Source organism: Canis aureus, chromosome 6, assembly GCF_053574225.1.
Source record: "Canis aureus isolate CA01 chromosome 6, VMU_Caureus_v.1.0, whole genome shotgun sequence".
Classification (NCBI taxonomy): Eukaryota; Metazoa; Chordata; class Mammalia; order Carnivora; family Canidae; genus Canis; species Canis aureus.
Genome location: NC_135616.1, coordinates 9,346,180 through 9,367,662, shown reverse-complemented (window position 1 = coordinate 9,367,662; position 21,483 = coordinate 9,346,180). Strand labels below are relative to the sequence as shown.

The following is a 21,483-nucleotide window of genomic DNA, read 5'->3' as shown; positions in this document are numbered from 1 at the left end:
TTTTGTGTGTGTGTGTGTGTGTCTCATGAATAAATAAATAAAATCTTTAAAAAATAGAATAATATCACTATATGTGTTGGAAGATATGTGATCTGTAAATGAAAAGGTAAGCTGACACAATACTTTAAGCACTCTATTCTTATTGCCCCAAAATGCTTATAATTTTTAAGAGAAAGTCAAAATTGAAGAAATGACCCAAAAAGTGTTTCCCCACAGGTTTCTGTAACGTATCCTATCCAGGACAATTTATGCCTTCTCTGACAGTTATGAATAACTTCTACTTTCCTTTCAGGGAATGAAAAACTAACACAAAACTTAGAAGAAAAATGGAAAACTAATGTCCGGTCCAAGCAGTAGTCTGCTTAAGTCAGCTCAATCCACTCCAGGAATTACTCACTACTCATTACACAGTCTTTCACTCACAATCATGCCTTTAGAAAATGCCTAGTTGATTTCACCCAACAACACTAACTGGGGACAACGCTAGCCCATCCTCACCTCAGAAGTGAAGGACAATTCCCTTTGGATACATCTGAGCCTGGACCAAAAAGCAGCTATCCCGGAAACTGAAAAGGCATTTTGTCAAGCAGATAGGTATAGGAAGGTATAGGAAAAAAGAGATTCAGAGGATTCAGAAAACTCCAGCTGAGGCTGGCAAGACTACCTGAAATTAGCCTCCTGGGGCTAGTAAAAGGGAAATGATATTGCTTACCTCAGAGGATAATTTGAAGATCATATGAAATAATGGCATAAAAGTGCTTTATAAAGTGGTAAGTAAGCAGTTTATAAATGTAACAAAGAACTGTTGTTTTTCAACTTCACAGATCCTGTGTTGATTGAATGCCCTTCACTGTACAAAAGGACTTCCCCTTGCCTTGAATTATTTGGGATGGTCAGCAGAAGGGCCTCTGGACTTTCCTCTAAGTCATCCTCTGAGTCACTGCCTTGTGGTGAGTGTTAGAACTGACAGAAACTCACTCCTGCCTCAGCTGACATCCCGGGGGATGTTAAGTCTTGCTATTTGAATTGTTTTGAAACCCAGACTCAATTCTTCCCTTTTAAAATTGCATTACACTCTTCCTCCCCAGCTATCTGAGGTCCAATGGCTATAGCAAATGCAAAAGAACCTTTCAAGGGAAAGAACCATAACAAACTTAAGTTTTCATCCCCTCTACTCTTTTCCATACTCCCCTTTTTCCCCCACAGCAGTCTTTTATGAAAGCAGAGCCTGGAACTTGAGAGAAAGATATTGTATTTACCCCCTAGAAACAGCTTCGTAGGTTAACAGTGACCATGCTCCCCCCCACTCCCCCGCTGCTCAATTTACACACCCATCACTCAAATACACACACACACACACACACACACACACCAGTAAGCCAAGCAACCACAGGTAAATCTGACTCTTCGCCAAGTTGTAGCCAGAGATAGCAGCAAAGGGACCAAAGTCCTTCACCGCCAGCTCCAAAAAGACACTGCAACAGCCAGCGGCGCCGGCGCCGCAGTAGCAGCCTCCGCGCTGCAGCCTCCAGCCAGAGTTTCAGGTCTAATTCCTTGAGGAGTAACACTCTTCTGCCCTTCGTCCCAGTCCCGTGGGCTTCCCCACTTCTTTCCTCAGGACATCGGGAGGGACCGGGTCACTCTGCCGCTTTTTCAGAGGGGGAAGTGGCAGGGAAGAAGATTCCCACCGAAGTATCCTGAAGCCCACGACTCCTGGCCGGATCTCTCCACTCTCCAGCCCACGTAGGCGCCTGTGTGTCTGGCAAAGGTCCCAGTTCTCAAGGTCCCTGAGCTCGGATAGGATGTGGAGGGACCAGGCGGCTAGAGCAGCGACGGGACTGCTGCTGGGGATGGTTAGAGGACAGATGGGACGGGACTGGGGAGAGGGGGGACGACTCCGCACAGAGGCACTCTCCCGCCCCTAGCTTACAGACAGTAACTCCCAAACGCGCGGATGGGAGGCGAGGTAAAGGCCTTTTCTCCCTCTATGCTCTCCCTTCTCTTCCCCGCTCCCCGCCTGGACACCTGGTGAAAAAGCAAGGTGCTGGGATACCTGGAGCGAACACCATGATTTCCTCCAGCCGCTCCGCCCCTAGGCGAGGAGCAGAGACCCGCAGACGGAAGGGTGGGAGGAAGGCCAGGACTTGGGGTCCTTGGCAGAGGGGCGCGCGGGCGTGCGCCGGGCTGGTCAGCACCTCGGACAGCTCCCCGGGCGCGGTCCCGGGGCCGCAGCTCCAGCCGCCGCGGCGCGCTCGGCCTCCACAATGCACTGCTCTGCCCGCGGCTACCGCGGCGGCGGGAGGAGGAGACCGAATCCCGCTCGGTGCATCCCTCATTCCCGTGCCAGCTCGGCGCACGCTGCTGCTTGGGGAGCAAAACACTTCTATCGCTTCCACGGGAGAAGGAAGGACGGAAGAGGAAGAGAGAAAAAGGTAATTGCCTGGCTTCCCGGCAGGGGGACGACTAATTGCTTCTAATTACCTGCTGTCTCTCGCCTCCGTGGATATCGGACTGACATTTAGGATGAGTTTGCCCTTTTGTAATATATATATATAAATAACTCAAAGAACTTTACTCTTGAGGACGACTCTGAGTTCTCCGGATTGAGTGACTCTGAATAGAGGGGTGGGGCCTCCAAGTAAATGAGCCCTTGGGGCTCCTCTCTCACTCAGTCTTTGCTAACGTCAGGAAGAGAGCTAGAGGGAAGGACGGGGTGACTGGAGCACGTGAGGAGGGCGCCCCATCAGGCCCCGCCCTAAGGCGGCCAGTCCCCTCTGAGAGCTCCTAAACTTGGAGGTCCTCGAGGTTATCATTTTAGTTGAAAGCAAGGCTGGCCAATGCACAAGAAAGAGACCACAGTGAGATATGTCTTCGCTCTGAGACAAGCTTACACGCTCTGAGCCAACAGAGTCCCCTTCGGTTGTGAGAATCGCCGAGACTGACTAAGAAACAGTGCTTCCCCTACCTTGATCCAACTGAAAACTGCACCCCCCCCCCCCCATACAGGCAGAGTTCTAAAGTTACTGGGACATGTCCCACACTCACTTCATGCTTCTAATTCACTGCTCATTTTTAAATCATTATCTAGTTCCAAGAACAAACGTTTGTGTAGTGTGGATAGCACAGAGTAGATGTTTGCCAGCTTGAAACAAGTCCATCTGAGTTACAAGCCCAGAGCTAAGGTGACACAGGATCCTCCAGTCTCAAAGCATATGTCAGTTACTTTAGATTTTATTCTCTGTTTTTGCAGCTGGAGTTTTGCAAGGACAAAAGGTGACCTGGGCCATCTCCAGTATTTTATGGGGTTTCTTCACTTGCACCTCTCCCTGGAAAATATAGCTATTCTGAAAATACAATATTTCCGAATAATTTGGTTGGTGGCCATAATTTCTCCACTCTTTTGCCAAATATAAAGCATTCAAATAGCCTTATTGGCACTGGTTTTGTTCAAAGCCATCTGATGGATTTAGAATGCAAACAGTTTTACAGCTCTTGAACTACAGTTTGTGTGGAGGCATATGGGCAGCCTCAACATAATACAATCAGTACTGCTCTTAGCACCTGGCTCAACACAGCCTTAAACAGATGGAACCTGCCTCAGCAGCAACAAGATGCAGGTCAGCTGATGGGCAGGACAAGGAATGTGCATGACAAGGTACAGTCCTCTCACTTCCCCCAAATTACACCAAAAACTAGGGACCAATGGCACTTCATTCTGTCTTCTTTGCTTTATCACCAGAAACATGATACAGTCTTTGAAATAATCTTTGAATGATTGAAAGTCCTCTTTAAAAGCTCTCTTTAAAACCTTTAATTTTTTATGGGTTTTATTCTCTTAATGCATAAACAGTTAATAATGATTAAGTTCAAGAGAAAGCAGTGTGGCGTAGGAAAAAAAAGATTTGAGAACAAGTCAGACTCAAGTAGAGCATCTCCACCATTTATTAGCTGTGTGACCTTCGACAAGTTACTTAACTGTCTCATCTGCAATATAAGGATTAAGGTATTGTGAAGGTTTTTTGTGGGGATTAAATGTGATAATGTATTAACAGATTAATTAAGAGAGAACACAGCCCCAATTAAACCCTTTCCAGGAAATTGCTGACACACTGGGAATAGATGACACCCTACAGGAATGGGAACTAAATATGTTAAATCATTACTTCTCAAATATTAACGTGCATATAAATTCCGTGGAGATTCCTTAAAATGCAGATTATGATTCCGGAGATCAGGGTGGAAGAGAGAGATTCTGAGATTCTGCATTTCTAACATGCTCCCAGATGATGTCCAGGCTGCAGAATCCTACTGGTCCATAGACTATATTTTGAGTAGCAAGGTATTAGATGTATCAGCATTTTATTTTTATTTTTTTTAAGATTTTATTTATTTATTTATTCATAGAGACACAGAGAGAGAGAGAGGCAGAGACACAGGCAGAGAGAGAAGCAGGCTGCATGCAGGGAGCCCGACGTGGGACTAGATCCCGGGCCTCCAGGATCACACCCCGGGCTGCAGGCGGCGCCAAACCTATGCGCCACAGGGGCTGCCCCTGTATCAGCATTTTAAAAAAGAGAAACAATTTATACCACCTCTAACCTCAGAGCATGTCTTTCTTAATGTTAAATAAGGAATGAATACAGACGTATTCCCATAGACTCCCAAGCTACACAGAAGCCAAGACAGTAGTAGAAATAAAGAAGGCCTGAAAATGGTCCCAAGAGCACCTTTGATTAGCTTGCTGTGGCAGTAGCAGGTAATATGATCCAGTAAAAACCAGTGCAACAGGTCAAGGACAGAAGAAAAAACTTCTCAGCCTTTCTGAGCTGTTCTCTGCCCTTTTGTCCCCAGTGAACTCTTCATTTTCTCTACCCAACACATTATGGCTGCTTAGCCAAAGGACAATATACTCCCAATTCAGTTTTTGCTTGTTTATATTTTCATAAGAGCAATTAATATTATTCCCAGTAAAACCCAAGCACTTAATACATTTTTATTTATAAATATTTTATCAGTAAATTTTATATTCAAGAATATTATCTCCAATTTTTGCTACTACTGGAGTTCTTATTCTGTTGGTTTAAGTACCCTAATAAAACTACTAGATTTTTTATATCTTAGTGTATATGGTCAATTTAATAACAGACTGTCTCATAGGAAAATAAAAATTTCCTTTTTCTACCATAAAAGCCAGATTTCTTGATAGAAACAGTCTTATTCAACAACTGAGGCTTAAGTTCCCAATATAGCCTCATTGTGTCTCTGTTTAAACACCTCCACTTAAAAAATAAAATAAAATAAAATAAAAATAAAAAATAAAATAAATAAACACCTCCACTTAAGGCAACTCATTCTCTAGCCAAACAATTCACTGCATTTTTACGTAGCCATCTATCAGAGAGGCAGCCACCACCTCCACCTCGACCATCTACCTCATTCTAGTACCATCATTTCCAGTGAATGATGGGAATACTGATAGGAAGCAAGACAGTGAACAGGTTGAACTAGATGTCCCAACTTTCCTGCTCTCATGCTGAGCTTATCAAACTGGGCCCTTCTACCTATGGATACTTGACCAAGGTGCTAGATGAACTAGAAGGCACATTTAAAAAAAAAAAAAGTCACCTAATAGAATCAACTATTTTAATTGGAAACTTGGGAGAATATTTTATACAAAAATAAACATGGTCACATTATGAAGTAGTGATTTATAAAAATTAATGTGACATATAAACATTAGAGATGCTAAAGAAATTACAATAGACAGAGCTATAACTCTCGGATTTCCCCCCAAGTTCTCATCTATTCTCTCTAACATTACTTTATTCTACTCATTCTTTGAGCTTTAAAAAGTAGAAGAATTTTGAAAACCCATCTTGAAATATTTCCACTGTTTGCATTATTTGCAGCTCACCTTGGCTCTAGCCATACCCTGATTCTTCCCATTCCATACTCATTTTAATGAATTATTCAACCAAATATAATTTCAAACAATTTTTAGTATCTCTGAGGACAGTTGAAATAGATTGAAAAGAAGAATTTTCATTATGAAGCATTAAAACATAATTTTTTTCCAAATGGCTTGTAGGTTTCAAATGATTACAGAAATGAAGTGCTGGAAAAGAACTCTTTTCTTCTAAGATATTGAATTGGGCCTAAGGGAAGCCTGTAGAAGTGAAATAAGCAGGAATAATAATAATAATAAAAGGAATGAGAGGATGTGGCATAGACATGAAAAGAGAAAAACTGAGGAAGAAGACATTGAAAAACTAATCTTTATGTTATCCAATCTGTAAAGACTTAAAGAAAGCGAGGTAAAAATACATCTAGAGAGGGAAATGGCATACATTGAACAAAAAACAGAAGATAGAAGATGGAATAAAAGGGAAGGGAAAATAAAATTAATAACTATACTGCTGTAAGAAAAGAAATGGAAAATTTTTAAGAATTTTACAGGCTTAAAGAACATAGGACAGTGTCTCTGTAGACTTGCATTTTGTGAAGCAGTTTATGAATCCTGTGAGATGCTTTAAAAGGTACTATAACAAGCTGTATTTTTTTAGGGAAATATCAGCAAAACTTCTCTATTGGAAAAAGGAAATTAGAATAGTTAAAATTTTATTGTGTGCTTATGCACAATGAATATTTTCCTGGGAAAAAAATCTAACGTTGTTTGAGACCTTTTTTCCCCACCAAAGCACTATGTATCCATGTCTATTTTTGTACAAAAAGTTCTCCGTAGTTACACACACACATACACACAGTTGTTTTTACTAGATGATGGGAGAGGAAGAGGAAGAATCAGTTGAGCAGAACATTCAAATTAAAACCAGTTTGGTTTTTAAAAAGAAGCACAAAGTATGCAACTCAATGTTGAACTTCAAAATTGTAAATAGATGATATAAATCTTATTCAACAAGTTCTGAATGTAAAAATCTATCTATTTATATATAAGTGCATACTAAGTCAGGGCACCTAGGTGGCTCAGTCTATTAAAGCACTCAACTCTCGATTACAGGTCATGATCTGAGGGTTGTGAGTTCAAGCCCTAGGTCAGGCTCCACACTGAGTTTAGATTATCTGTCTCTCTCTCCCCCTTCTCTCCACCCCTCCAAAAATAATAATAAAAATAAATAAATAAAATGGATAAATTCCACACTAAGTCAATTGCAGGAGGGAAAAATCAATGAGAAAAAAAATATCTGGAAAGAAGAGGTGAAGAGAAAAGTAAAAGATAGGAAAGGGACATGAGAAGGGGAAAGAAAAGTGGCAGGAAATCAAAACAGAGTTTCCTACTAAGCATATATATAAAGGAAGAAAGACACTAAAGACAGAAAAACTGGCATAATGAGAGAGTCAAAAAAGATTTTTCAACAAAACAAGAAAAATAAACAATAACAAACTTTTTAAAAGTATAATGACAAAGATTAGATCCTCAATACAGTCCAAATTGAGTGCTCTTCTTATATCTGGCTCACTTGGGCTGTATGTTTGGGAATAAATTTAATCATTACCTTTAGAAATACTTAATAACTTTATTGCTCAGCCATAAAAAAGAAAGAAATCTAGCCATTTGTGACAAGAGCCATGACCCTAGAGAATATTATGCTAAGTGAAATAAGTCAGAGAAATCCAAATGATTTCATGTGTATGTTGAATTTCAAAAGCAAAACAAATGAACAAACAGAAAACAGAAAAAGACTCATAAATACAGAGAACAGACTGGTAGTTGCCAAAGGGGCATGGAGTGGGATGAGCAAAATAGGTGAAGGGAATTGAGAGGTACAAAGTTTCAGTTACAAAATAAATAAGTCAGGGAGATGAAAAATATGGCATAGGGCATATAGTCAATAATATTGTAATAAGATATGGTAACACATCATGACTATACTAATAGTAGTGAGCACTGAGTAATGTACAGAATTGTCAAATCACTGTCTTGTATACCTAAAATTAATTTAACATTGTATGTCAACTATATTTCAATAATAAATATTTTATTTTTTTAATAATATTTTAAAAAGAAAGAAACACTTATTAGTTTTTTAAACAATTGCCTAAAGCACGCACTGCATCTCTATTCAAAGGCTCAGTTCAGAATTAGCAGAGTCCTACTACACTACACAGGGATTTTGGTATCAGAGAAGAATTATTTTTTAGAGCATGGTAGCTAAGAACGTAGAAATGCTGACTCTGGTTACTTTTTAACCTATTTTAAGAATCAGTTTGTGGGGTACCTGGGTGGCTCAGTGGTTGAGCGTCTGTGCCTTTGGCTCAGGCTGTGATCCCGGGGTCCTGGGATCGAGTTCTGCATTGGGCTCCCCACAGGGAGCCTGCTTCTCCTTCTGCCTGTGTCTCTGCCTCTGTGTGTCTCTCATGAATAAATAAAATCTTTTAAAAAATAATAAAATTTAAAAAAATAAAAATCAGCTTGTGGCATAAGAGATATCCTTTGCAACTGTAGAATAGGAAAAAATTTCCTAGATGAAAACAGAAGCATAAATCATAAAAGAAAATAATTGATGAATGGGACTTCATCAAAATCAAAGTTATCGTCTATCTGAAAACCGCTGCTAAGAAAATAAAAATGCAAGTTACAGACTAGGGGAAAATATTTATAATATGTTAATATGTTTATCTGACATCTATATTCATATATCTTGCAACTCAATAAGACAACAACCCATCTAAAACTTGCCAAAATGTTTAAATAGGCGCCTCATAAGAGGAATGTATTACTAATGGCCAATATGCATATGAAGACTTCTCAATACAATTAGTCATCAGAGAAATATAAATTTAAACCACAGTGAGGTATTATTACATACCTAGGAGAATGGGGAAAGTGAAAAAGACTGGTAATGCCAAATGTTGATGGATATGGAGCAACTAGAACTCTCCTATATTGCTGGTAAGAATGTAAAATGTTACAGACACTTTGGAAAACATTTTCATAGTTTCTTATAACCTTAAATATATACTTACCCTGGGACTGGTCTATCCATTCCACTCCTACCTGGCTATCTAAGAGAAATGAAAACTGTGTCTACACAAAGATGTATGTATGAACATTGACAATAGCTTTATTTATCATAGCCACAAAGTGAAAATAACCTCTAAGTCCATCAACATTGTATGGATGCACAAACTGCGGGCATACAGAGACAATAATATGATATATCTCAAAAACATACTGAGCAAAAGAAGCCAGACATAATAGAGTACATACTGTATGATTCCATTTATGTGAAATTCCGGAAAAGGCTAAGAAGCTATAGCGATAGAAAGCAATTCAGTGGTTATCTGGGGTTGGGGGACATGGGAAGATGGATTGGGAATGACTGAAAAGAAATACAAAGGAAGTTTTTGGGATGATGGAATGTGCTATATCTTTACTCTTAGTGGTGGTCACCTGGGTGTGTACCTGTGTCAAAACCCATTGAACTGTATACGTATAATGAGTGCATTTTACTTTATGTAAAGTATACTGCCATAAGTTTATCTAAAAGACAGTTTGTAGCAATCCGATATTTCTCATAAATAGAAATATGGGTATGAATATCCTAAAAATGAAATTTTTGAGAACTAGAATTAACTATAAAATATGCTAACTCAATTTTTCTTATATTTTAAAAATATTTTAAACCTAAAATAGCTTCATATTTTCTATTCAATCATTTTGAATTATTGTATTTAGTCAATATGAATGACTGAAGGAGTACATTGATATAAAATGTTGCAATTTATTTTACAAATACACATTATTCTTCATGCATTTATTCGATAAGCATCAGGGGATCAATACTAAGAATATTAAGAATAGTATCAGATATTAAAGATTCAGAAGCATAAGACACAGGTATGCTCTCAAGTAGCCTACAGTCTGATAGAAAAAAGACAGGGAAAAGGAAAGGAAAAGGGAGAGAAAAACAGAGACAGAGCTGAGGTCTGCAAATATAAATCTACAGAGGTGTCAGATGGCACGGTTATATGAAGGCAGGGTGGAGATGTGTTAAAATATCTACAGTAAGCCTGACATGGAGTCATGCATGCTAAGTCCCCATGTCAGCCGACCAAAACTTACCTAAGTGTCTATGCTTGGCTCTCCCAGAAAAGGCATGCCTAGGTCAACCAATCAGCACTTGCCTGCTCAGCACAATTCCTCACCAGACTCAAGACTTCCCTTTGCTCCATGAGCTCAATCTCACAACCCTGAGATCATGACCTGAGCTGAAATCAAGAGTTAGCTGCTTAATCAACATAGCCACCCAGGTGCCCCCCCTTCAGAGCTTTCTATCCTGCTAGACTGGATGCTGCCCAACTCATAAATCACTGCATAAAGGTGATATGATCTTTTCAAAATTTATGATTGTTGGATTTTTCCTTTAACACACGAGAATGCCTCTAAACCAATGGAATCCAATTTGGAGAGGTAAAGAAATTAAGGCATGAGGGACTTACTAAGGGAGAAGGAAATTAAGAGGTCATTCTGGACTAGAATTATGAGGTTGAAAGACTAGCACCATGAGAGGAAAGGCATAAGAAAGCTGGCAGGACCAAGGCAGGATTTCTAAGTTGGTCTTGAGAGCAGCTCCATAAGTAACTAGTGAAAAATCAGCAGAAAGGAAGTGAAAGAATTCTGAGAGTGAAGTATCTAGGCTGTTGAAGTGTTCCTGGATGGTAGGTGTACATAGGGCAGAGAAGATAATAAATGTCACAGCTTGGTTTCTATCAATGGGAGAGGGAGTTGGAAAGTTAGAAATACCATTGACCCTTGAACAACACAGATTTGAACCACATGGGTCCACTTACACATGGACATTTTTTTACAGAACTGTAAATGTAATTTCTTGTTCTTATGATTTTTTTAATAACATTTTTTTCTCTGGTTTACTTTATTGTAAGAATACAGTATATACAGTATATAATGTATAATGTATATAATGTAAAGAATGTATAATGTATATAATGTAAAGAATACAGTATATAATGCATATAACACACAAAATATATATTAATTGACTATGTTATGGTGAGGCTTCTGGTCAACAGTAGGCTATTAGTAGTTAAGTTTGGGGGGAGTCAAAAGTTATACACCTATTTTCAACTGTGGAGGAGGGAGGTTGTTGTACCCCAACTCCCATGTTGTTCAAGAGTCAGCTGTACTGAGATGATGTCACCACATAAATCTAAGGAGGAACTAGTTAAAAGTTCTTTGAATATGCTAATAATGCTTAAGTATTCAGAATGATACCATTTTTGAAATTGAAATGGATGGTTTTCCTAGTTAGTAATTCCTTTTTACACCAATTTAGGTAACAATAGTAGACATTTAGGATGAACCCTATTGCTTTCTTTTTTAAGATTTGAGAGAGGGAGAGAGAGACTCCCCCACTGAGTGCAGAGCTCTTTTGGGGGCTCAATCTCAGGACTCTGATATCATGGCCTGAGCCAAAATCAGGAGTCAGATGCTTCACCCACTAAGCTACCCAGGTGCTCCTGAATCCTATTGCTTTATAAAGACACTGAAATGAGTTCAGAAAATAAACAAGCAATTTCTTAGCATTTGAATTTTAAAATAAGTGCTTGAAATGCAGAATGGAGACTAAAATCTTGAAAGCCAAGGCTTTCACTTTATTGCTGGGGGGCGGGGAGGAGTGTGTCCTAGCCTCAAGGCCTCAGGGCTAAAATTGTAAAGTCTAAACAGAGTTAGGGTGAGACCTTCATTTGACTCTCAAGGATATATATAGCTCCAAAAGACCTCTAGCGTCTTGAAAATTTTCCAGGCTGATGCTGGAGGGATAAATACCCGTAACAGAGTGAGTTGTCTGGATAGATGAAACTTAGGGCCCCCTCCTAGGTCCTTCCTAACCCCAGAGAACTCTCATATGAATCTGTGAAAAACAAGAAAACAGGTCCAAAATGGAACTTTTTATGCTAAGCACCAAGTCACCAAACTGAGATTTAATTACAGGCTAAGCTTGGATCTTAAACCAGTCAGTCAGGAATTGCCTAATCAGCACTAATTAGGTAATGCTCCTGACAGACCCCTGCCAGCCCCTAAAGGAAAGTAACCCAGCAAAAACTAACCTGCTTTTTTGCCTAGAAGAGTTTCCTTGTTCCTGCTTTCTGCTGCCTATAAAAGCCTTTATTTTGTGCACCTCCTTTCTATATGCTAGATTGCTGCCTGATATGAATCAAGTTTTGCTCAAACTCTTAAAATATTTAGTATGTCTCAGTTTATCTTTTTTTAAAAGATTTATTTATTTATTCATGAGAGACACACAGAGAGAGACACAGGCAGAGGGAGAAGCAGGCTCCCTGCAGGAAGCCCGTTGCGGGACTCAATCCTGGAACCCCAGGGTCATGACCTGAGCCGAAGGTAGGGCCCAGTCAGTTTATCTTTTAATGACTGGGAAGGATTGAACATGTAGCCAGCAGCAGTCTTGAAGTCCGAATAAGAAAGGCTGCAGAGGGGGTACCTGAGTGTCTCAGCCCAGGGGTGATCCTGAGGTCCTGGAATCAAGTCCGACACCTGGCTCCTCACAGGGAGCCTGCTTCTCCCTCTGCCTATGTTTCTGCCTCTCTGTGTATCTCATGAATATAAATAAAATCTTAAAAAAAAAAAAAAAAGGCTCCAGAGGGACCAAAGGCCTTGGTGAGACATGGCCATCTAAGATGATGGATCAAGGATCAAGCTCCATAAGCAAAGGACAAAGTCCCATCTCAGTAACTGCTAGAGAATGGCTAGGGTCTGAAAACTGGATACCCTACCCCCTTGAGTTTGGACACAACCCCAAGACAAAAGTGCACAAAAGAAATCTTTTATTAGCTATTCAAAATCCTGAGTTTTACTCAAAGGTTTCTGAAATGAGAGTAATCAGCCATTTTGACTGTTTGACCAGAAGTTACTAGATTAAGTATTCTGCTATTGAATATGATAAAAAGATTAGCATTAGTTATAGATAAATCTTTTTAAAAAAAAAAGTCTCTTGAAAATTGCACGGTTCTACCAAATTCTGTAATATTTCTGAGTACTTATTTAGTGCACTCACATAGCATTTCCAGCTACCTGATATCTTATCATTCCACATAGCGGCTTCTATGCCATCTGAATTTAAATATTACCCTGAGAGGTTTTTCCTGTCTGACCAGCCTTAGTAGGTCCAACACCCATCCCACTACACACACACATACACACACACACACAAACACATACACACTGTCTATTCTCTGTCAGGGGCCTAGATTCATTTCCTTTATATCACTTTCCTCAACTTGCTATTTCATAGTTATTTGTTTGATTACCTGTTTAAGGTCTGTACAATTACCTGCTTAGTGCTACACCGTTATCTCTATAGGGGCAGAAACTGTTCCTGCTTTATTATCGCAGTACTTGCAGTGCCTAGTATGGTCTTCACTATATAACAGCAATTCAATAAACTCCTGTTAGGTGACTGTGCCAAGCTATATGCTGTAATTTGCCTAAATTTATTTACTCTTAAGATAGATGCTATTATTGTCCTCATTCTAAAGACAAGGAAAGTGAGCCATGGAGAGATTAGGTAGCTTTGCAAAGCCACTTAATGATACAGCCAGAATTTAAACCCAAGTAAAAAGGAGAAGAAAAGAAAAAAAAAAAAAAAAAAAAAGCATGACTGATGTGAGAGCATGCTCTTTGTCTCTTACTGAATATTTTCCTTTTTTCCAAACACAGAAGACAATGGCCTGGGCCTCACCATCCTGGTAGTGCGGGGAGGACAGTGACCAGTGAACCCATCCCAAAGCCAAGACAGTTTCCACTTCATTTCTGGGAGAGTTAATGAACTGAGGAACTGTTCAGTCCAAGGGTACATAGTAGAGGTTGCCATAGTAGAGGTTTCTGATGTTACCTAGGGTCTACAGGGGAATAGGCTACATGGGAGGACGATGAGATGGGGCTTTTTTTTTTTTACTCAGGGATACTTCCACATAGCTTAAAAATACAAAACATTGAATATTTTTTTAATTATCATACTGCAACAGCCATCCTATCCCAATCCCAAACTTCAGAACTCCTTGACCCTGAGGTTCATGAATGAGGTATGAAGTCAGCTGGGTAGGATATTTTAGACTCACTTTATTCAAAACTGAATTCATCAGCTTTCCTTCCATTTTAACATTCTCCCATGTTCTCTCTCCGTTAGCATCAACTTCTCAGTCTATGCCAGAAGTCTACAAGTGACCCTTAACTTGGCTGATTTTATTTTCTAAATCTCTCTTAACTTAAATGTACCAACTACTTTCCATTCCCATCACCCCTGCCCTCATAAAACCCTCATCGTCTCTCACCTGGACTATTGCAATAGCATTGTAACCACTCTTCTGGTCTCATGTTTCTATATTCATCTGCTTATTTACATTCATCTGCTTTATGTTCCTCTCTTTCACAACCACTCAACTCTGCCTTCACAGTGGGAAAACCATCATAGACAGCGAGTAAATGCATGGATGTGGCTGTGTTTCAATAAAGCTTTATTTATAAAGGCAGGTGGTGGGTCAGAGTAACCACAGATTTACCTGGTAGTTATCAGAGCTATCCATAGAGAATACAGCACTAACCATGTAACTGTATCATTTCTCTCCAAAGAAAATCTTAAAACATTAGATCATGCCACATTGTCTATAAAAGATCCAAACTTCTAAAAATAAAAAATAAAAAAAAGAGATCCAAACTTCTAAATATGGCCTATGCATTTGATTTGGTCCCTGCCTACTGTCTTAACATTCTATCTTACCACCTCTTGCCTTTCACTTCACGTTCCTGTAACACCGAACTATATCTAGTTCTCTGCACACAAAGGTTGTCCCTGATGTTTCTAGTCTGACATCCTTATCCACACTCTTCCTCCTACCTGAAATGACCTGCTCATGTTTCCTCTTCACTTGGCTTACTCCTGCTTATTCTTCTGACAAGACCCAGGCCTCCTTCTGGAAGCTTTCCATAATCCACACAGATCCCTGTCTCCCAGGAAGCTCTCTGTTTATCTCTGTCATTTCTAGTACTGCACTTGATCATAATTATTTGCCTGTCTCCCTCATTAACTCTAAGTCCCTCCATAGAAGCTTTCCTGTGTCTCATTTACGTTTCAATTCAATGCCCAGCATTTTCTTATCACATAGTAGAAACTATAAATATTCTAAAATATTTATTAAATAAGTGAATGTGTGAATGCACTAAACTTGTCTGATTTTTTAAAGTTTATGTAAATGAAATAGGACTTTTTGAATACTTGCATTGTCTGCCATACACATCTTTAGTTATATTTCTAAATGTGCATGCATGTATGTATGTATCTTTTTTAAAAATTACAGACAGATGATAGATAGATTATAGATATTTAAAACAATTTTATTGTGGAAAATTTCAAACATATACAGAAGTACAAAAGAACTTCTTGTTCTTAATGAACTCCATCCCCACCATATACTCCTTAACTTGACCTACTCACCTACTTACCTACTCACTCAGTGCCAATATATATTAATTTATGGCATATTTTGTTTTACTATACCTGCACCCACATCCCTAATCCTCCTACCTCTAGATATTTTGAAGCCTATCTCAGGTATATCATTTCATGTGAAACTACTACAATAAGTATCTCTAAAAATTAAGGATTTAAAGATTTTAATAGAATCATTGCATTGTTGTACCTTTAAAAAAATGATTCTTAGCCATAGTTAAAATTAATGAAAATTAGCATCTTCATTGTCTTACCAACAGCTGAAAGTCTCAGATTGTTCAGCTGAAATGTTGAGATGGAGGATGGCCCAAGATAGGTCAATTCCTAAAGTTTCTGACACTTTTGCCTCTGGGATGTCTACTTCAGATTTGTATAAGATAACCTTACTATGCACATTTTCCTGACAAAAGCCATCTGGTATTTTGTTATAACCATTTGACACTTTCTGATGCTTACTGCACTGTCTGAAATAGGACAAACTAAGCCATAAGTATACATGTAGATGGGGGTCTGTGCTTAAAGTGGAGGCATTGTATGATTCCATCTGTAACTTGCCTTTAGCTTCAGAAGCTGGGTTGGCATAATCCATCACGAAGGATGAAGCTTTTCTCTAAGCTGCTCTCTATCACACAGGTGAGATTCAGACAGATGTACAGAATAGTCCTTTAATTCAGGTTCAAGCTGCCCACTGCCAACCAGACAGTATCAACCCTGAATGGTGGGAAGGAAACAGCTTCTCCACCCCATTACTCCTATGCCACCTGATTTCAAAAGTCTTTATCCTCAACTTATGCAATTACACCTCTCTTGAACCTGTTCTTTCCTTTTCTCCAGAACTCTTGAGAAAACAAGCTCCCATCACAAACAGTGACTTACCATAGCTAAAAAATATCCTAGCTCCCAATCAAGGAGATTCTCTGTTTACCAAAACTACTATTGACGTGAAAGAATAAAGAATAACATTTCAATAAGAGAGATGAGATACTACCTTTCTTTTAAATAAGACTTTACTTTTTGTCTCTTCTCCAGGCCGTTCATCTACCTACACAACTTCACACTTCAGTTGAACTAGATTTTAAACCAGGTGGTTGTCACTGAAAGTGGAAGTCTAACTGGGATCTTGGGAATTTCCATATAGAACACAGAATTGAGCTACCCTTGCTCTCTAGCTTCATTTCTGTTAAAAAAAAAAAAAAAACAAAACAGAATTTACTTATTTATTTATTCATGAGAGACACACAGAGAGAGGCAGAGACATAAGCAGAGGGAGAAGCATGTTCCCTGCAGGTAGCCTGATACAGAACTGGATCCCAGGACCCCAGGATCATGACCTGAGCTGAAGGCAGACACTCAACCATTGAGCCACCCAGGTGCCCCTCCCTAGCTCATTTCCCTCCTCTTTTATACAACCTGGCAAAATTCATTCAATTCAATGACATTACCTGAGTACATGTATACTAAGCCTTGGAAATACTAATATGAGTGCAATCTCTGCACTCAAGAAATTCACCATATGGTGGAGGAAATCATTTTAAAGAAATAATGAGGGACACCTGGGTAGCTCAGCAGTTGAGCGCCTGCCTTCAGTCCAGGGTGTGATCCTGGAGTCCCAGATCAAGTCCCACATTGGGCTCACTGCCGGGAGCCTGCTTCTCCATCTGCCTATGTCTCTGCCTCTCTGTGTGTGTGTTTCATGAATAAATAAGTAAAATCTTTTTTAAAAAATAAAGAAATAATGATGCCAGCATAAGAAGCACAATAAAGTGGTGATATAATCCACCGTATCCAAAGGTAAGGGCATCACTGTGGGAAGGAATGACTTATTCCATTTGTAAAGTTAGGTGAGTACTTGAAAAGGGGTGGCTCCACTCTTCTTTTTGCCTTCAAGTACAAAAGGAAAAGAAAGGGAAACTTAAAAAAAAAAAAAAGAAAGGGAAACTTCCCAGAATATCTTAATTAGTGCTCTTTGAACACGATGACTAAACAGAACTCTAGGTGCTTTGTTGACCTATACCTGGACTCAGCCCCAGTGGCAATTACTTTGGATGACTTGGTCTTCAAATTTGATCTTATTCCTAAACACTTGGCTCTCAGATGTATTCCCAACCAGGACCAGTCTTTCCTCACCTTAGTGCCCAGTTCAAATTGTACCTCAGACATTGGGCTGCATCCAGGATCCTATTGTGTTCGAAGAAGCAATGTTTCTTCCCTATTCTTGATGTTTCCTTCCCAGTAGGAGAAGCAACATAACATTCATTCACTCATTTATCCAACCAACATAAATTTATTAACAACTATATACCAGGCACATTCTAGACCCTACTCTCGTCAAATTTCCACTAGATAGACACTGCCTGTGGAGAATAGACAAAGTACTAAGCATATACAACAGCTCAGACTGATGAGTACTGTGGAGAAAAATAAAGTAGTATAAACAGATAAACAGTTCTGGGCAGAGAATTCTGGGTCTTATATAGAGAATAGTCAAGAAAAGCTGCATGGAGAAAAGTGCATTTGAGCAAAGACCTAAAGATGATGAGGTTCTGGAGTTCAAAGAAGTATTTCAGTTTGGAGATAATATAAAATTGGAAATCATCAGTATATGAGCCATGAGACTAGAAGAGACAAATGGGAAGAGAACAGGGTAGGTAGGAGTTTTCAAGACTGAACCATGAAACACTCCAATATTTGGAATTCAGGAAGATGAAGAGAAATCAGCAGACGAGACTGAGAAGAAGCCAATGAAGTTTCATACTTCTGGCCCTTTTCTGCCTCTGTCTCTCTTTGTCCATCTGAATTTCTCCCCTGAGGAGGAGCAACTTACTGGTTGGTAAATTTATAAGAGAACCTGATATTTGATGGCTCCACTCCTTCCTCTTTCCTTACCTTTAGGGAGCTGGCTGCCTGCAGAAAGCCTGTATTCTGCTCTGTTTCCATATGTGATAATATGCTCAGGGACAATGTGAAATTCTGTGCTTCCCATGCCTCTAGTGGGTAAGTCTCCCCATTCTGGAATTCAGTATTTTAAAGCCTACATCTACATAGCTATAAGCCACATTCTCCAATATCAGATTTACTACTAACAAAGACAATGTTTTAACTTATGTCTGCCTGCTTCCTTTGCCTTATCTCCTAATTGATTCAAAACTCTGGCCATCAAGAAGGTTCAAGTTCATCAGACCCCCTTGAAAGCCAATATCATGGAACACAAATTCAGAGTCAGGTAATCTGTAAGAATACTTCCAACTCCAAAAGAAGTCCATGATTTACATCCCTGCCTGACAGTTGAAAGCTAAATCTAGACTCAGAGATTTTAAATGTAGAAAGAAAATTAAGATCATCTGTTCACAGCATTTTGATGAGAAAACTGACACCTGGAGAGAGAACTTAGCTAGCAGCAGAGCCACAACTGTGAATCAGGTGTCTTGACTACCACCCAGTCCAGTGAGAACCTTAATCTACTCCATCTCATTCATTCCTGAAAGAGAAATAAAATGAAACAGACTAAGTACCTTCTTGAGAGTTTTTCTCCAAACTATCCCTACTTACCCATATGCATATGTTGACTCATTATATAGCAAAAAAGGAAGTGGCTATTTGGTCACTTAAGATAATGCCATCTCTCTCTCTTTTTTTTTTTTTAATGTATTTATTTATGATAGTCACAGAGAGAGAGAGAGAGAGAGAGGCAGAGACAGGCAGAGGGAGAAGCAGGCTCCATGCACCGGGAGCCCAATGTGGGATTCGATCCCAGGTCTCCAGGATCACGCCCTGGGCCAAAGGCAGGGGCCAAACCGCTGCGCCACCCAGGGATCCCAAGATAATGCCATCTCTTAACTGTTTTTCCCTAGTGATTTTTGCTTGATCAAAGAAAAAAGCCTCTTATTTCCCATAATCACCTAGGTAACAGGAAATGTTCACTCATGATTCATGATCACCAACCTCAAAAGAGCCTTTAACATGGTTTCCTTAGTCTCTTTCTCACTCTTCAAACTGCTTTAAGCCCCAGACATCTCCGTCATTCCCAGATGGTCTTGCCTCTTTCTCAGAAAAATTGAAGACCTCAGATAGAATGCTCTTTCCCTCCCTATCCAACTCTACAAACACTGCTATATATGCATCCAGCCTTTCCTTCATCCTTGCAGTTACAGTAGAAAGGTATTTCTTAACCTACCTAAAGCCAATCCTTCCATCTGTCTGCAGATCCAGTCCCCTCCCACCTTCTCGATAAAATGCCACCATCGATTATCTCTTCCCTCCCCAGCAGAGTATTCTGCTGGTCCCTCTCATCTGGACCTTCTCTATCAACATTTCAACAAGCTCAAATCTCTTTCAAACAAAAATATTAAATAGTATTTCTTGATGTCACACAAACTGGCTGGCACCTATGACCATATTCGGATTACATTGTTTGGAGGACCCAAGTATTGATGTATCCTTTTCCATGTGTAGTGCAAACATTTAGAAACTCACAGAAAGCAAATAAAATTATGAGTTTTGATTAGAACTCCTTTAATTCCATGTTTTCAAAATGTCAAGTACTAAATTGTTTCCAAATGTGTCTTATTTTGGTGTTCCTGCTTTGCTAGGAGCTTTACCTGAGGCCTATCTGCTAATTGCATAACCCAGAATTTGCCCATTCCTTCTCATATTGACATCAAAATATGAAGTTTTCTATAATTTGCTGTCTTTGTTTCCTCGTTTTTCCTCCCACCATTTCATCAGTCTGGTTTCTGCCCTAATCACTACACCAAAAGTAGAGATTGTCATTGACTCCCAAGATCTAACAGGTATTTTTTCAGTCCTTATATTATTTGATTTTTCAATAGATTATTATAACCCTCCTCCCTTTTGAACTACTTTTTCCTCTTAGCTTTTGTGCATTCTTCTGGTTTTTCTCCTTTTTTTCAGACTGCTCCTTTCCAATCTTATTTTCAGATTCTTCTTTCTCTTCAAGCCTTTATAAGTTAGAGAACCTAAGAGCTCTTCCTTGGTCCTCTTCTGTTTTCACTTTATAGGCCTTCCCTAGGCAATCCCATCCAGTCCTCTGGTTTCAATTATCGTGTATTTTTAGGAGAACTACATAACCTATCATTCAAACCAGACCACTTTCAAAAGTAAAGGAAGGGGACTATCAGTAATGTTGCCTACACTATTCAGAGCCAATTTGGATATGTGGTCACCCCACATATATGCCAATGAGTCCCAAATTTATTTCCCCGGTGAAGACCTCTTCTCTGAGCTCCAGACTCATAAACTGAATTGCCTACTCACTATGTGCACTTGAATTCATCAATTCATTCATTGAACAATTACTTATCTATTGTAGGTCAAGCACTATTCTAGGAACTGATGATATATTAATGAACAAAATAGACAAAGCTCCTGTCCTCATAAAGTTTACATTCTAGTTGAGGGGAAATCAATAAGAGCACAAATACATATTTTTCATCATGATAAATGGTATGAAGAAAAATTAAATTGGATAATGGGACAGATAGTATTGAGAGGAAGTTGGAAATTTTAAGTAGTATGATCAGGTAAAGCTTCACTGAGAAGGTGACATGTGAAAAATGACTTTTCTGGAAAAGTTGGTAAAGTAATGAAAGTGGACACGAGTAAAGAGAACAAAATGCGCAAAGTCCTATAAGTGGCAATAGGCATAATATCTTGAAGAAACAGCAATCAGGTCACATATATGAGGCTGAATGAATAAAGGAGAAAGCAGAAAGATAAAATCAGAATTTTAACAAGTTTATATCATATAGGGCCTTGTAGGCAATGGTAAAGAATTTGACTCTTACACTAAATAAAACAAGAAGCTACTGGAGGAGTTTGAGCAGAGAAAATAATATGATCTGACTTATGTTTTAAAAGTACCACTCTAAAAATAAATAAATAATAAAATAAAATAAAATAAAATAAAATAAAATAAAATAAAATAAAATAAAATAAAATAAAAAAATAAAATAAAATA

At 39.1% G+C, this 21,483-nt stretch overlaps 1 protein-coding gene across 4 annotated transcripts in view; it reads right to left on the bottom strand.

Moving 5' to 3' along the window:
• The window catches only part of AKAIN1 (A-kinase anchor inhibitor 1), an 84,248-nt gene that overhangs the window by 47,503 nt on the left and 15,262 nt on the right, over positions 1-21,483 (bottom strand). Inside the window, exon 1 of one of the 4 annotated variants that reach the window (XM_077900111.1) lies at positions 2,482-2,680. The exons of 2 other annotated variants lie outside the window; for them this stretch is intronic. In XM_077900111.1, coding sequence (XP_077756237.1) covers positions 2,482-2,518 — 37 coding nt within the window. In that variant the 5' untranslated portion in view covers positions 2,519-2,680. Of the gene's footprint in view, positions 1-2,053; positions 2,366-2,481; positions 2,681-21,483 lie in introns of those variants that run through there. One more of the 4 variants, XM_077900108.1, reaches the window with a different exon arrangement.